The sequence below is a fragment of the Chrysemys picta genome, chromosome 8 (assembly GCF_011386835.1).
Source record: "Chrysemys picta bellii isolate R12L10 chromosome 8, ASM1138683v2, whole genome shotgun sequence".
Lineage (NCBI taxonomy): Eukaryota > Metazoa > Chordata > Testudines > Emydidae > Chrysemys > Chrysemys picta.
The window spans coordinates 61,196,140-61,213,493 of record NC_088798.1 but is presented as its reverse complement, the minus strand read 5'-3'; the positions used below and the strand labels follow the sequence as shown (position 1 = coordinate 61,213,493).

The 17,354-nt window shown below is 45.0% G+C and overlaps 1 protein-coding gene across 8 annotated transcripts in view; it reads left to right on the top strand.

Annotated features, from left to right (window-relative positions):
- KLHL20 (kelch like family member 20) overlaps window positions 1-17,354 on the top strand; it is a 47,925-nt gene that overhangs the window by 3,110 nt on the left and 27,461 nt on the right. For all 8 annotated transcript variants that reach the window (XR_010590030.1, XM_005304243.4, XM_042851254.2 and 5 more), the window contains 2 exons: window positions 157-222; window positions 14,951-15,524. Coding sequence is in view for 7 of the 8 variants with exons in the window: in XM_005304243.4 (XP_005304300.2) it covers window positions 200-222; window positions 14,951-15,524 (597 nt within the window). In the remaining variant the exon portion in view is untranslated. The remainder of the gene's footprint in view (window positions 1-156; window positions 223-14,950; window positions 15,525-17,354) is intronic.

Below are 17,354 nucleotides of genomic sequence, written 5' to 3'. Positions count from 1 at the left end.
TAACCCAGCCATTGTTTAGCGAGATTGTGAATTTTGCAGCTGGATAAGGGCTTCTAGTCATACTATTTGGGTATGATTAGTTATTGTTTGTATCATGGTGAAGAGCTAAAATAGGACATACTTTCACTTTTTTCATCCTTTTTTTTCTCCCCTTAGGTCAGGTCTTGAAGTGTAAGGTGCAGGCTTCTCTTCACGGTGCATGGACGGAAAGCCAATGCGCAGGTAAGGTGCAGAACAAGAAATGATTCTTCTCTGATCAAAACCTGACAATTGATATTGAGTTGATTTTGTAAGTAGCTAGCCCATAACATGTTTATTTGAGGTGTGTATTGTAGAACTAACAATATTTATTTTAAGGGGCAAAACTAAACATCTGTTAACATGAATATGCTATTAGAGAAAGGAAGTATAGAAGATATGTGTTGCCATACTTATCCATTTTAAAATAGTTCACTGTGTTGCTTAAAAAAATGTACTTTGGACCACTTATTTTATGGTGTGATTATACCAATATTTCCTCATGAACCATCCAGCAGTATTTCTTAAACCTAATCATGCTCCTGATGTGCGTTAATGTGACCTTTACTGTAGACTCCAGTTCTCTACAGGCTGAGGGGATTTGTCTCTTATTTGTGGATACTAATTGCATCTACTGTAATGGGCTGTGGACACATCTGCAATCTCTTCCTGTGTAATGCTGACATCAGCTATGTCAGAAACAGTCTCTGTCCTGTAAAGGAAAGAAGTATTGTGTTGTTAAAAAGGGACATTGACCAGCCTGTTTGACATGAATTGTATCTGCCCATTTTGATGATTTTAATAATGAGTGTGCCATAGTTATGCTCTATAGCAGATAAATATATGTATTTTTAAACAGGCTGCCTACAAAAGGCCTATCTGTGTTTGCATGGTTGAGAATCACTTTTCAAAGGTATTGGACAGCCAAGACTCATGAATATCACCTAGCCTGTTATGCTGGTTGTGTCCCTTAGGTCAAAGTATCTGTTGTAAGTGGGGAAAACTTATTAGATGCACACTGGTAATCACATAAACATTACAGGAGGAAAAGAGGTGGGATTTTAGCATAAGCCACTTTGTAGAGGGATATTAATTACTGCATTTGCAGAAACGAGTACTAACATAAACTTGGTTGTGTAACAGGGTGGTAGGAATTGCATTGTTTATTAGCTCAGTAATGTCATTCTACAAACCCTTATTGAGTTAAATGAACCCCTCAACAACCAGAAAAAGATTATCTATGCTACTGCTTCAGTTACGCTAATAAATACATCCTGGGACGTGACACAGGTGTCATTGTGTCATTCAGCATTTTTCTGAGACAAGGAGACTGATTTAGGCTGTGAGGGGACACAGTGGGCTTTCTACTGTGAGTTTTTTTCCTCAGAGGATGGACTGAATAATCTACCAGATATTTCCATCTTGATCTTCTGCAGTGGGAGCAGTTTAAACATTTTTTAGCAACCATAAGCCCACATCTATTCTATTCAGGTTCTTGTACTGCCCTCATCACTGTAGTACCTGAATGCTTTGCCTAAGAGCATAAAGCAGTGTGAATAGCATTTGCTATGTGTGGCCTCCCCCCCCCCCCCCCGCCCCTTTTGTGTGTGTGTGTGTGTGTGTGTGTGCAAGGGAAAAAAATGTGAGTTTTTTTAAAATTGTTTCTGCATTTATTTTGGCTGCTGTGCTGTATGACAAGGAATGGAAAGTGTTGAGGTTTGAGGTTGTTTTTCGATCCTGTGGAAGTTCATTTCTCAGCCTTAGCTCTGTTTCCTGCACAGACAAGTTTACCCTGGCAATGAACAGCTCCATTGTGCCTGAGCAGCAGATTTGTCTATCCTGGTCCTAATCCTGGAACATTAGAAAAAATGTTTTAGATATACTGGGTCCAGACCCTCTAGCACCTTGAGGAGGACAGAGATCTTGAATTTGACTCAGTGTCCTATAGGAAGCTAGTGGAGAGAGCAGATGACAGTTGTGATGTGCAAATGCTAACTTGTGTTGTTGAGGTGTTTGTGCTGTGTACTAATTGGAGTTTCCTAAGAGCTGACAGCTTCATGCCCAAGTATATTGCATTGCTGTAGTCCAGCTAGAAGCTGACAATGGCATGGATCTTTTTTTGTGGGGGGGGGGACTCCTAATCTTTTGCATATCTCTGGGAGCTCTGTGTGGGCCATGAGGTTCCTGTTTAGTTTGTTATTCTATTGCTTATTTGCTTCCAAAATGTATTTCAAACAAATCTTGCTATGAAATCAAGTTTGTACTATTGGGGAAGCATTTATTTTTATCCTTAATCAGTGCTCTACAGACATAGTAGCACCTTGCGTGATGGTCTTGTCAGAGCTCACAAGCAAAGTGGGGTTGGGCTGGGTCATTACTTGGATAGATGATTGTTAGGTCTGGTTTCAGAGTAGCAGCCGTGTTGGTCTGTATCCACAAAAAGAACAGGAATACTTGTGGCACCTTAGAGACTAAGGCCATGGCTACACTTGTGCGTTATAGCACAATAAAGCCGTCAAGAGCGCTCTACCTCACTCCCCGTCCACACTGGCCAGGCACGTAGAACGCTCTGACTCTGCGGCTGGAGCGCTCCTGGTACTCCACCTCCCCGAGAGGAATAACATTTGTTGCGCTCTCGCTGGAGTGCGGCGGCGCCAGTGTGGACATCTAATACTCTGTGATTGGCCTCCGGAAGTGTCCCACAATGCCTGTTCTAGCCACTCTGGTCATCACTTTTGAACTCTTCTGCCCTGTCCTCAGGTGACCAAGCATCAGACCTGCCCTTTAAATTCCCTGGGAATTTTGAAAATCCCCTTCCTGTTTGCTCAGCCAGGCGTGGAGTGCTCTCAGTGCATCTTTCCAGGAGGCTGTGCCTCCACAAGCCAGTATGGAGCAAAGCAAGGTGCTGGATCTCATCAGTGTTTGGGGGGAGGAAGCAGTGCAGTCCCAGCTGCGCTCCAGCCGTAGGAATTACAATACCTTTGGGCACATTTCAAGGGCCATGATGGACAGGGGCCATGACCGGGATGCGGTGCAGTGTCGGGTTAAAGTAAAGGAGCTGCAGAATGCCTACCGGAAAGTCCGCGAGGCAAACGGCCGCTCCGGTGCTGCCCCCGCGACCTGCAAATTCTACAAAGAGCTGGACGCGATACTTGGGGGCGATCCCACCTCCACTGCAACGACCACCATGGACACTTCCGAGCCCAGCACAGCAAGGGTGGGGGGGAGGAGGAGGAGGAGGAAAGCACGAACGATGGTGCTGAGGCGGGGCGAGACACCCCGGAGTCCCTAGATGCATGCAGCCAGGAGCTCTTCTCTAGCCAGGAGGAAGGCAGCCAGTCGCAGCGTCAGGTGCTTGGGGAAGGAAGGAGGTTCCTGGTAAGCGGCTGTCTTTTCAGGAAGGAAGTTTTTAGGTACGGGCTCTTTGGGCAAGGAGAGTAAGGGCTGCATGCATGCCTAGATGCGGAATAGCGCATTGATGTGGTTTATCACATTGCGGTAATCGGCATCGGTGATCTTTTCAAAAGTCTCAGCCAGAACGTGAGCAATGCGCCTGTGCAGGTTTATTGGGAGAGCCAGTGTGGTTCTTGTCCCAGACAGGCTCCTGTCTTCGCCACTGTGCTGTGAGGGGCGGTGGGACCATTGCTCCACACAGGCAAGCTGCGTGTGGGCCAAGGCAGAAGCCACATTGTAAGAGAAGACCCTCCCTTGCTTCCCTGGTCACCCTCAGCAGCGAGATATCTTCCAGGATGAACTCCTGTGGAGAATGTTGGGACAGTGTTCAGTGTACGTGCCCCCTGCAGCTGTTGGCTCTCCCCAAGGCACAGAAACCCAGAGATGGGCTGGTGCCAGAATAGGAATATGCGTCCCATCTATCGCCCCTCCGCAGTTAGGGAAACCCATTTGTTCAGAGCCAGCCACAATGTCATGCATGTTACCTGGAGTCACGGTTCTTCTGAGCAGGATGCGATTAATAGCCCTCCAAACTTGCATCAACACAATTCCAACCATCGACTTTCCCACTCCAAACTGGTTAGCTACCGATCGGTAGCTGTCTGGAGTTGGTAGCTTCCAGATTGCAATAGCCACCCACTTCTCCACCGGCAGGGCAGCTCTCAATCTCGTGTCCTTGCGCCGCAGGGTGGGGGCGAGCTCAGCACACAGTCCCATGAAGGTGGCTGTCCCATTTCAGACAGTTGACAAAAAGGTGTGAGGATACTTAACATGGGGAAATAGGTTCAATTTGTGTAATGACCCAGCCACTCCCAGTCTCTATTCAAGCCAAAATTAATGGTGTCTAGTTTGCATATTAATTCAAGTTCAGGAGTTTCTCGTTGGAGTCTGTTTTTGAAGTTTTTCTGTTGCAAAATTGCCACCTTTAAGTATGTTACTGAGTGACCAGAGAGGTTGAAGTGTTTTCCTACTGGTTTTTGAATGTTATGATTCCCGATGTCAGATTTGTGTCCATCTATTCTTTTGCGTAGAGACTGTCCGGTTTGGCCAATGCACATGGCAAAGGGGCATAGCTGCCACATGATGGCATATATCACATTGGTAGATGTGCAGGTGAACGAGCCCCTGATGGCGTGGCTGATGTGATTAGGTCCTATGATGGTGTCACTTGAATAAATATGTGGACAGAGTTTGCATCGGGCTTTGTTGCAAGGATAGGTTCCTGGGTTAGTGTTTTTGTTGTGTGGTGTGTGGTTGCTGGTGAGTATTTGCTTCAGGTTTGGGGGTTGTCTGTAAGCGAGGACTGGTCTGTCTCCCAAGATCTGTGAGAGTGAGGGATCATCTTTCAGGATAGGTTGTTGATCTTTGATGATGCGCTGGAGAGGTTTTAGTTGGGGGCTGAAGGTGATGGCTAGTGGCATTCTGTTATTTTCTTCCTTGGGTCTGTCCTGTAGTAGGTGACTTCTGGGTACTCTTCTGGCTCTGTCAATCTGTGTTTTCGCTTCAAGTATCCAGCCTTTAGAGGGAACTGGTTAAAACTGTCTTCCTTGAGCAAAGAAAAAATAGCAGGTATGGGTTGTCACTGCAGTGATTACAATGGAGGAATGAGATGAAGTTAATTAAAGATTAAATTGTAGTTTGGGGAAGGCTGTTGCTTCTCACTGGGGAAGTCAGCCAGCTGCATGGGCTGGGATCTCATCTGAGTGAAATTAGCTGTAGAAGGCATAGAAACCTTATTAAAAGACTCAGGCTGCAGAGCCTCATTGGCTTCTTTCTTTTTGCATATAGATAATCTCATAGGTAGTGAAACTGACTTAATTGATTTTAATTCACTAAACGAAGAGAATTGTCATAGTAAGCGGTGTAAATAGTGACAGATAAACTGGATTATTACAGTTATTTAATTTTTAATAATCTACGGTATTAGTATCCGGTTTTTGAAAAGTGCTTGTTCACAACACATAACTGACAATGTTCCTTTAAACCCCAAAATCTGTGAAGGGCAGGGACACGGTTTTGTTTCCACTGTTGATGACTAGAGTTAGTACTCGGCTCCTAGAAGCCTCCACTAAACATCTAGTTGATCCAGTGCATAGTGTTGAGGATTTAATAGCTGGCATTCATGGTCGGTACTGAACTAATGTCCCAGCATGTTGTGAGTGGGCACTGTATTGTTGGAGGTAACTTATTCTGGCTGAGACATAAAATCAAGTTCCTTGTGTTCTGAAAATCCCATGACAGATTTAGGAATTGTAGCCTGGTGTACACACCAAATTCCAGCTCTGATATTTATATTCTTCAAACTGAAATGCAGTCCCCTTGCAGCTTCAATTGGATACTATAATCTTCACTTCTTTTCCTAATGAATGTTGCAGAGTGCTGTTAAACAGCTGCCTGCTTTCCACCCTAGGATGTGTGTGGGGTTGGGGGTGAGGAGCTGAGAGTCGAAAGGTGCTTAAAAGTAAATTATTACTGAAGTGTCAGTGTGCATTTCACTCAGAAACATAGCCATAGATGTTGGGAACCTTGTAGGAGTTCCTTTTATACTGCAGGGATGGATGCAGTAGGGGAACTAGAAGTGGGTAGCAACTTAGGCAGCAGTGACCATGAGATGGTTGAGTTAAGGATCCTGACAAAAGGAAGAAAGGAGATTAGCAAAATATGGACCCTGGACTTCAGAAAAGCAGACTTAGACTCCCTTAGGGAACTGATGGGCAGGATCCCCTGGGAGGCTAATATGAGGGGGAAAGGAGTCCAGGAGAGTTGGCTGTATTTTAAAGAAGCCTTATTGAGGGCACAGGAACACACCATCCCGATATGCAGAACGAATAGCAAATATGGCAGGCGACCAGCTTGGCTTAACAGTGAAATCTTCGGTGTGCTTAAACTCAAAAAGGAAGCTTAAAAGAAGTGGAAATTTGGACCAATGACTAGGGAGGAGTATAAAAATATTGCTCGAGCATGCAGGAGTGTAATCAGGAAGGCACAATTGGAGTTGCAGCTAGCAAGGGATGTGAAGGGTAACAAGAAGGGTTTCTATGGGTATGTTAGCAACAAGAAGAAGGTCAGGGAAAGTGTGGGACCCTTACTGAATGGTGAGGCAACATAGAGACGAATGATATGGAAAAAGCTGAAGTACTCAATGCTTTTTTTGCCTCGATCTTCACAAACAAGGTCAGCTTCCAGACTGATGCACTGGGCAACACAGTATGGGGAGGAGGTGAGCAGCCCTCAGTGGTGAAAGAACAGGTTAAGGACTATTTAAAAAAGCTGGACATGCACAAGTCCATGGGTCCAGATCGAATGCGTCCAAGGATGCTGAGGGAGTTGGCTGATGTGATTGCAGAGCCATTGGCCATTTGAAAATTTGTGGCGATCGGGGGAGGTCCTGGACGATAGGAAAAAGGTAAATATAGTGCCCATATTTTAAAAAGGGAAGAAAGAGAACCTGGGAAACTACAGACCGGTCAGCCTCACCTCAGTCCCTGGAAAAATCATGGAGCAGGTCCTCAAGGAATCCATTTTGAAGCACTTGGAGGAGAAGAAGGTGATCATGAACAGTCAACATGGATTCACCAAGGGCAGGTCATGCCTGACCAACCTGATTGCCTTCTATGATGAGATAACTGGCTCTGTGGATATGGGGAAAGCGGTGGATGTGATATATCTTGACTTTAGCAAAGCCTTTGTTACAGTCTCCCACAGTATTCTTGCCAGCAATTTAACGAAGTAGGGATTGGATGAATGGACTATAAGGTGGATAGAAAGCTGGCTAGATTGTTGGGCTCAACGGGTACTGATCAATGGCTCAATGTCTAGTTGGCAGACGGTATCAAGCGGAGTGCCCTAGGGGTCGTTCCTGGAGTCAGTTTTGTTCAACAACTTTATTAATGATCTGGATGATGGGATGGATTGCACCCTCAGCAAGTTCAAAGATAACACTAAGCTGGAGGGAGAGGTAGATACGCTGGAGGGTAGGGATAGGGTTCAGAGTGACCTAGACAAATTAGAGGATTGGGCCAAAAGAAATCTGATGAGGTTCAGCAAGGACAAGTGCAGAGTCCTGCACTTAGGATGGAAGAATCCCATTCACAGCTACAGGCTGGAGACCGACTGGCTAAGCAGCAGTTCTGCAGAAAAGGACCTAGGGATTACAGTGGATGAGAAGCTGGATATGAGTCAGCAGTGTGCCCTTGTTGCCAAGAAGGCCAACGGCATATTGGGCTATATTAGTAGGAGCATTGCCAGCAGATCGAGGGAAGTGATTATTCCACTCTATTCTGCACTGGTGAGTCCATATCTGGAGTATTGTGTCCAGTTTTGGTCCCCCCATTACAGACGGGATGTGGACAAATTGGAGAGTCCAGCAGAGGACAACGAAAATTATTAGGGGGCTGGGGCACATGACTTAGGAGGAGAGGCTGAGGGAACTGGGGTTATTCAGTCTGCAGAAGAGAAGAGTGAGGGGGGATTTGATAGTATCCTTCATCTACCTGAAAGGGGGATCCCAAGAGGATGGAGCTCGGCTGTTCTCAGTGGTGGCGGATGACAGAAGAAGAAGCAATGGTCTCAAGTTGCAGTGGGGGAGGTTTAGGTTTGATACTAGGAAACACTATTTCACTAGGAGGGTGATGAATCACTGGAATGAGTTACCTAGGGAGGTGGTGGAATCTCCATCCTTAGAGGTTTTTAAGGCCAGCTTGACAAAGCCCTGGCTGGGATGATTTAGTTGGTGTTGGCCTGCTTTGAGCAGGGGATTGGACTAGATGACCTCCTGAGGTCTCTTCCAACCCTAATTTTCTATGATTCTATGCCTAAGGGCATGTCTACACTTGCCATTTAAAGCTCAAAAAGTCCCTTTTTTGCTCAAAAACCATGGAGCGTCGACACTTGCCAATGACTTTTCGCGGTGAAACTCAGACGTTTCACCCCAAACAGAAAACCACCTCCACGAGAGGTGTATAGTTCTTACTGCTGATCCTTTTGCGGTGATGTGCAAGTGGAGACACGTTCTTCCTGTGTAAACAGCTTTTAACTTCTGGAGGATATCCTAGGGTGCCTAGGGTGACCACTCTGGCCAGAGGCTCTGCTGCTCTGACTCCAGGTAAACAGACATCCGGCCCTCCCCCCTGTAAAGCCCCCGGGAACTTTGAAAGTCCCTTTCCTGTTTTGTTTGCAAGTGCTCATCTGGCCAAGTGATGGCTGTTCCACAGAGCAAAGGATCCCCCGCTTGGACCTTGAGCTTCCCTCCCTCCCTCCCTCCCCACCTATCATCAAAATGGAGAGAGCTGCACTGTGGAATAGCTGCCCTCAGTGCGCTGCTCATTGGTGATGGAAATGCTGTAAATGTAAACACTATCTGATGGCTGTGGAAGCAAGTGAGTACAGTAACCAGCAGGCTTTTCTTTCACTGGTTCCCTATCACAGGTGAAACTGACAGTGCAAAAACTCTGCAAGTGTAGACATTAGCCTAATAAATGCTTGTGACAATGAATAAAGCTCTGGGAGCCAGCATAGCCAAATACAGTGAGGAGATAAAACAGCTCATTTATTTAGCTGACTTGCAGGCTTGCTGTGTTCCTGTTTGTACTTTTCAGCATTGTATGCTACAAAGTGATCTTGTCAGCTCTTCCTTAATCCCATTGTATTTGCTGATTTCCCCAGCCCTGCACACTGATGGAAGCTAATCCCTGAATATCTGCATAGCTGAGTGTGAATCTTTGATCCTTGCATAAACATTTCCTCTTCAGGTTTCAGTGGTAGCCATGTTAGTCTGTATCAACAAAAAACAAACAAACAAGGAGTCCTTGTGGCACCTTAGAGACTAACAAATTTACTTGGGCATAAGCTTTTGTGGGCTAGAACCCACTTCATCAGATGTATGAAGTGAAAAATACAGGAGCAGGTATAAATACATGAAAGGATGGGGGTTGCTTGGGTTCTAGCCCGTGAAAGCTTATGCCCAGATAAATTTGTTAGTCTTTAAGGTGCCACAAGGACTCTTCGTTTTTTATTTCCTCTTCTGTCTCCCAGGAGCATCTCTCAGCCCTCTGTGTGGGGGAAGGCAGCCAGCCTAGCATGTGAGAATCAAGTGCTGCCTTCTGTCTTTCACACCTCTAAGCCACTGAGTCATCATTTCATTCCCTGCACATATTTATGCATAATGCACACATAATGCAGTTAAATTATTATCCTGGTTCAGACATATGCCATCAGCTGGGTCCTTTTAATTCACTCTTCTGTGCCTCTATGTAGCAGCAACCCACAGTACATAACATCAAGCATCTGGTCTGATCCAATGTGAAAATTCCCAAGTCCACTTATCTCCTGCACTATCCAGAGATAAGTTATGGATGAATTGGGAGTGATGACTTTAAATTTCCTTACATCTGTTCAGGTTTCAGAGTGGTAGCTGTGTTAGTCTGTATCAGCAAAAAAAAACGAAGAGTCCTTGTGGCACCTTAGAGACTAACAAATGTATTTAGGCATAAGCTTTTGTGGGCTAAAGCCCACTTCATCGGATGCATGCAGTGGAAAATACAGTAGGAAGATATATATAGATATAAACACAGAGAACATGAAAAATGGGTGTTGCCATACCTTGGAATTAATTTGCAAACTGGACACCATTAAATTAGGCTTGAATAAAGACTGGGAGTGGATGGGTCATTACACAAAGTAAAAACTATTTCCCCATGCTAATTTTTCCCCTACTGTTACTCACACCTTCTTGTCAACTGTTGAAAATGGGTCATCCTGATTATCACTACAAAAGTTTTTTTTCTCCTGCTGATAATAGCTCACCTTAATTGATTAGTCTTGTTATGGTTGGTATGGCAACACCCATTTTTTTCATGTTCTCTGTGTATATATATCTTCCTACTGTATTTTCCACTGCATGCATCCGATGAAGTGGGTTTTAGCCCACGAAAACTTATGCCCAAATAAATTTGTTAGTCTTTAAGGTGCCACAAGTACTCCTTCTTTTTACATCTGTTCAGTTTGCTTTAATCATTAAGTAACACTCTTTCCTTTAGAAAATATACCAGATACCTTGGAGGTACTAGAATACCAGGACGATGGGCATGGTGTAAGAACCTGAATAGAATGGAATTCTTCTCATTAACAAGCCACATTTTCAGCTATTCAGTTTAAAACTGACTTAAAACTGACTTCAATCTAGTGGAAGGGAGGAGATTTCATTCTCCGCAACTAGAGGCAAGGGGCTAAGGTTTTTCACCACACAAATTCAACTAACTTAAAATGTAGCTTGATCTGGATAAAATGCCCAAGAGCCTAAGATTTCATAGGGAGCTTTACTCAATCTAGAACAGTGGTTTTCAAAGTTCAGGTCGCGACCCAGTACTGGGTTGCGGCATGGAAGGCACTGGGTTGCCTTGCTCAGCACTCAGGGACCTTGGTAGCCGGCCAGTAAAAACTATTAGTAAAACTAGTAGTCCCTACCTGGAAGTGGCCAGCAGCAGGTCCAGCTCGTAGGCAGGGGGGTCACGGGGCTCTGCGCGTTGTCGCCACCCCAAGCACCGGCTCCACACTCCCATTGGCCAGTTCCCAGCCAGTGGGAGCTTGGGAGGGTGCCTGTGGGCGAGAGTCACGCGGAGTCGCTTGCGTGGCTCCACCTAGGAGCCAGACCTGCTGGCCATTTCCAGGGCGCAGTGCGGACTGTGGTGCCAGGAGAGGCGAGAAGCCTGCCTCTGCACCCCAGCTGCACTGCTGACCTGGAGCCGCTGGAGGTAAGTCCGTGCCCCAACCATGTGCCTCAATCCCCTGCCTCAGCCCTGAGCCCCTCCAAGCCCAGAGCCCCTTCCTGCACCCCCAAGCCTGCACCCCCAGCCCAGATCCCTGACCCCCTCCTGCACCCCAGCCCAGAGCCCCCTCCCACACCCTAAACCCCTCATTCCCGGCCCCACCCTGCAGCCCTCACCCCCGCGCCCCAACCCTCTGCCCCAGCCCTGAGCCCCCTCCCACACCTCAAACCCCTCAGCCCCAGCTCCGTTGGGTCGTGGGCATGAACTTTTTTCAACTGGATCGCCAGAAAAAAAAAAAGTTTGAAAACCACAGATCTAGAGGACACTCGAATAGTTTTCGCCTGGTTCTCTTCCCAACTCTCAAAATCAACTAATGCTATGTCTACACTAGAGACCTTACAGCAGCGTAGCTGTACCAATACAGCGAAGCCGCTGTAAGATCTCTCATAGCCACTCTATGCCGACGGGAGAGAGCTCTCCTGTCAACATAATTAATCCACCTCCAATGAGCAGCGGTAGCTCTCCCGCCGACATAGCACTGTGCACACTGCCACTTAGGCTGGCAAAACTTATGTTGCTCAGGGGTGTGTGTTTTCACATCCCTGAGTGACATAAGTTTTGCCGACAGAAACGGTAGTGTAGACATGGCTTAAGACTTCTGGATAATGGAACTGGCTAAGTAAACCATCCTACTCATAGGGGAGCAGCCTTTGCCATGACTCTGTAGAATGGAAGGCAGATATGGTTTTCAAAAGAGTTTGGGAGTGCTGCTCAAGGACCACATTTCTGGGGGCTTATGTAGTTGGAAAGTTCACATGTGTCTTCAAAAGTTCATCTTCAGGCATAACAAGGAGCATCCCATTTTTCAGAAAATGGCTCCCCTAATAGAAATATCCCACACTTTTCTGTGATATGATCTATAATTTCATCAGGGTCACTTTGCAATTGATGGCAGCATCTACCTTGCTCAAAGATGCTTTGGCTGCAAGCTTGGTCAAGAAATGCTGTCCAAAGTGGCCTTGATGGTACACATTTTACTCATGCTCTCTCTTTTTCAGAGAAGGCTTGATGCCTCTTAAAAATGGTGGCGCATAATGCAATCTAACTGGTTTGCCTAGCTAGAACTAGACCCTCCTACAGGAGGATTTTGTCACAAATTATTTTGAGTCCTTCTCCATCTCCTGATAGAAGGCTAAAGTACCTATCCTCTGGCCTGATTTACTAAAAACTAATAAACTAAACTGGTAAGGCAAGTACATGAATGTATAACCAAGTTTTCTAGGGTTTGCATGGGGATATTGCTGAGATTAATTTACATAATCCACACTGGAGAGTTTCCCAACATTGTATGTGAAATCACCTTTCTGAAAACAGGGCATGTCTTTGAAAATGATGAGAAAGCCCCACCTGGTGAAATGAGCTAGAAAAGTGCAGGAAGGAAGAGAGAGTTTAAAACCAAAAGGATTTGTCAGAGATGTTACGAGGGATAACAGTGAGCATATAAAAAGGATAGAGTTGAGGGGGAACCAACCAAGCTATTTGAAGTGTACAGAGACTGAATAGGAGTAACTAGCAAAACCTAGAGGGGAAATCCAGCTGAACCTTTGTCACCAAGATATGAGGGAAAGGTAATGGTCTGAAACATCTGAATACGACGATTGGGGAGGAAGTGGGGAGAAAGAGGGAAAACCGTTTAAGATGCAACTGAATTATTTGAAATGTCATGAATAGAACAACTTCCTTGGGGTTAGAAAGTGCATTTGACATCATAATGAGAGAAAAAGATGTGATCTATTTTTAATTCTTCCTTCAAGCATGCAGCAAAATGTACCATGCAGTTGCAAAGTGAGGCTAAATTTCCTTTTAACTCTTAGTGCAAATTGAGTGAGAATGTTTTGCTACTAGTGGTTGCGAGCAGCATAGAATCATAGAACTGTATGGCTGGAAGAGAACTCGAGAGGTTAACAAGTCCAGCACCTGTACTGAGGCAGGATCAAATATATCTAGACCATCCCTGACAGGTGTTTGTCCAGCCTGTTCTTAAAAACCTCCAATGATGGGGATTCCAAACCTCCCTTGGAAGCCTAGTCCAGTGCTTAGCTATCCTTATAGTTAGAAAGTTTTTCCTAATATCTACCCTAACTCGCCCTGCTGTAGATTAACCTTCAATGGACATGGAGAACAATTGATCACAATCCTCTCTATAACAGCCCTTACCATATTTGAAGACTGTTATTAGGTCCCTCCTTAGTCTTTTCTCAAGACTAAACACATTCAGGTTTTTTAACCTTTCCTCACAGGTTAGTTTTCTAAACCTTTTATCATTTTGTTTCGCTCTGGACTTTCTCTGATTTGTCCACAGCTTTCTTACAGTGTGGTGCCCAGAACTAGAGAGAGTACTCCAGCTGATCCCTCACCACTGCCGAGTAGAGCAGGAAAATGACTGCCCAAGTCTGACATACAACACACATGCACCACAGAATTATGTTAGCCTTTTTTGCAACTGTGTTCTCCCTATTTATAGCCAGTGCAGGTGGGGTACAGTTCAGTTTCTACCCCTTTTTTGGAGGGCTTGTGTGGCTGGTGGTGATAGTATAAAGCAGTGGCTCTACTCCTAAGACACCCTGTGGCTGATACCCATCCAGGGGCAAGAGGGTGTATGGGAAAGGTAGTTGTGGCCTAAAAACCTAGTAGAGGACAACAAAGAACTAAAGAATTGCACCAGTGGCTGAAAACTTTTTATACCTTAGCTAATGACAGTGACATTGGTGAAATACCAGGGTAGTCCCCTGCCTCCCCAATCTCTGTAAAATATGTTATTGTTTATATATCTTGCTGAATGGCTTCTAGTTTCTAAGGTTTCCATCTTGACTTTATTTTCTTCCTTTCGGGGAAAGGGAGTTGATTTTTTTAAGTACTGTTGAAAATGTTTTGACTGTTTAGGATCCAATCACACTAATTGCAGTCCTTAGTATGCCATTCCTAGGAGAAATTAACAACCTCTTGGAACCCACCAGAAACATCAGGGTGTGTCTTGTGTCTGAAGAGTCCAGGTACAAAAATCAGAGAGATAACAAATAAATTAGTGGATGCACCAGGAAGCTGGGACATAACCATGATACTAGCCAACCGTCTTACTTTATGAAAGTCTACAGGGCTGTCATGTGCTCAAATATCCCAGTGATGGGTGATATAAAAATCTACATAGAGGAAGCTTGAAGAAGAGAAGAAGGTTGATCTTGTAGTTAAGAAGTTTGACTGGGACTCTGGAGATCTGGGATTTAGTTCCAGCTCTGTGTCAGACTTCTTGTGTGACCTTGGGCAAATCACTCTTTTATTCCTTAATTCACTGCCTGTAAAATGGGGATATTACTTCCCTACCTCACAGAGCTATTATGAGGTTCAATTAAATGTGTAAGACATGCTCAGATACTACAGTGATGAGTACCAGAAAAGTCTATAAAATAGATGTAAACATGAGCCTATTGCAAACTGGCTTTTGTTAACTCACTGGGATGCTTTGATTTAGACTGGGTTTTTTTCTGTGGCTATTTGATCAAAAGTGCTTGTTTCCGTAGGTGGCCAAGGAAGCTGGAAGTGGTGATATTTCTGTGTCCAGCTCAGACCAGACAGTGATAGACACAGAGCCACCAATGACATTTGGTTAGAGATGAGTCAATGATAATCCTGTTTCATGGCTTGCTCCTTTGCAGGTGTACCAGTACTCGACCAGGAGAGACCGGAATGGATGTGACGAGCCGTTGCACCCTTGGAGATCCCAACAAACTGCCAGAGGGGGTACCACAACCTGCTCGCATGCCCTACATCTCAGATAAGCACCCTCGACAAACCTTAGAGGTTATCAATCTTCTGCGGAAGCACCGGGAGTTGTGTGATGTGGTCCTAGTCGTGGGTGCCAAAAAGATCTATGCACACCGGGTGATACTTTCAGCCTGCAGTCCTTATTTCCGAGCCATGTTCACTGGGGAACTGGCAGAAAGTCGGCAGACAGAGGTAGTGATTCGAGACATCGATGAAAGGGCCATGGAGCTGCTGATTGACTTTGCATACACTTCCCAGATCACAGTGGAAGAGGGCAACGTCCAGACCTTACTGCCAGCTGCTTGCCTGCTCCAGTTGGCTGAGATCCAGGAAGCCTGCTGTGAGTTCCTAAAAAGACAATTGGACCCTTCCAACTGCCTGGGTATCCGGGCTTTTGCTGACACTCACTCCTGCCGTGAGCTGCTGAGGATTGCCGACAAGTTCACACAACATAACTTTCAGGAGGTAAGCTGCAGGGTGTGGGTTCTGGGCATTTCATGTTTAGTGCCTCCTTACAGATCCTGCCCTTCCACCTGCAATGTCTCTTGTTCCTGGTCAGTATTGACTGGCGTAATAAGAGAGAGAGGATGTAGCTGCAGCATTAGTACTAAGTTGCATGATAACTATTCTATATTACATACTAGTTATTTCTCAACTTAATGTTCTGATGTGAATACTACACATATTATAAACAGTGAATGCTGAAAGCTCATTGGTAAGTGGCAATGTGTATGGATTGCATCTGACACTCTGTTCCTGAACAATAGTTTGTGACGTTCCACTCTCCTGAGGTGCTGAATAGTTTAAAACACACACACACACACACACACACACACACACACACACACACACACACACACACACACACACACACTTACTTCAAAAACTAAATATAGAGTTTTAATAAAGGGATTGGAGAGAACTGGGGAAGCTGTGGGGAAAATTGCAGAGGCCTCAGAGGAGCTTTCAACTCCCTTCCCTAATCAGAAACTGTGTTTCACATCTGCCATTCAGCAACAGTTGTTTGAAAGTAATTCAAATGTGTATCTGCAGAGGTGACCTTCTTAAACCCAAGCCAGGTTTTTTACTTTTTCAGTTATTTCTAGCAGATGTGAAAGACTTACCAGACATCAGTTCATTGAATGACTAGTCCTACTAGCCAGAAATAGATGAGGGTGGGATCCCACCAAGGAATCCCGTGGGGAGAGCTCTGGTGAGAAGCATAGCCCTGCCTCACATTCTCTTTTGGGAGTAATAGGGCTGCGTTTTCTATCAGGATGCTTTTCCTGGTCACTATTTGGTGGTTTGGGGGCTATATATTTTGTGTCAGCCTGTGGCAAGAAGGTGTTTTCTGAACTTGAAGTTGTACTCCCCCGGTGGGAGAAGGAACAGTATATCTCTCCTACCTCCTCCAGAACCTGCACCACTTTACCCCTCACAGCAGCCAGGAGGCTTGAAAGGAGTTACTTCTATTCTATTTCCCCGCTACCAATTTTTGGATCCCCTTCCCCTCTACATATAGCTTTCCCAAACCATAGCAGTAAGTAATTGACAGATTGGTTGTGACCCACATGTTTTTCTGAAGAGCTGTGTGAAACTGACCAGAGTTGTGTTCATTTCAGTCTGGTGCCACTTAGTAAGTTATGAGCAGGGATAGACAGACTTGAGCTTGACTGTCTCTAGACACATTGAAGACTGCTCCACAGCTAACTGAAGACACACTGCATCGATTTATGCTCAGATGTATTTGGAAGGCTTCTCAGACATAAGGGCAGGAAGCTGAGGTTTTGGGTTTTTTTTAAATGAGTCTAAATTCTGTAGAAGTTAATGATTACCATAGGTGAGTGAATTTTTCAGTCCCAAGCTTCAAGCTTGCCATTCCACTCCACATTTTCTCTGTACTGCATTAATTCTGCTGTTTTCTTTGGGAGGGACAGTAATCAGCCAGTTGTTTATTTTCAATGCTTGCTGTTTTCAATTATTAGAGCTGTGTTCTTTCCACTATTACATGAGTAGGGCATGACTACAAGCCTCTAAATAACTTTTTACAGTCCAGTATTTTTGTATTGAAATATTCAAACATTGATACATGCAGTTAGAATCTGAAAGTGTTAGGTCCCAATGGCAAGGAGTCCATTTCTTCCTTTATGTTCCCACTGCAGCCAGCTTCCTGTCTTTCTTCCTACCCACAACAGATTACATGCCGCAATGCCGCACAAAAGCTTTGGCTGCAAAAAAAAAAAAGCTTCCCCTTCAAATATATTAGTGTAAAAATTACTAAACTGAAGTGTGGCC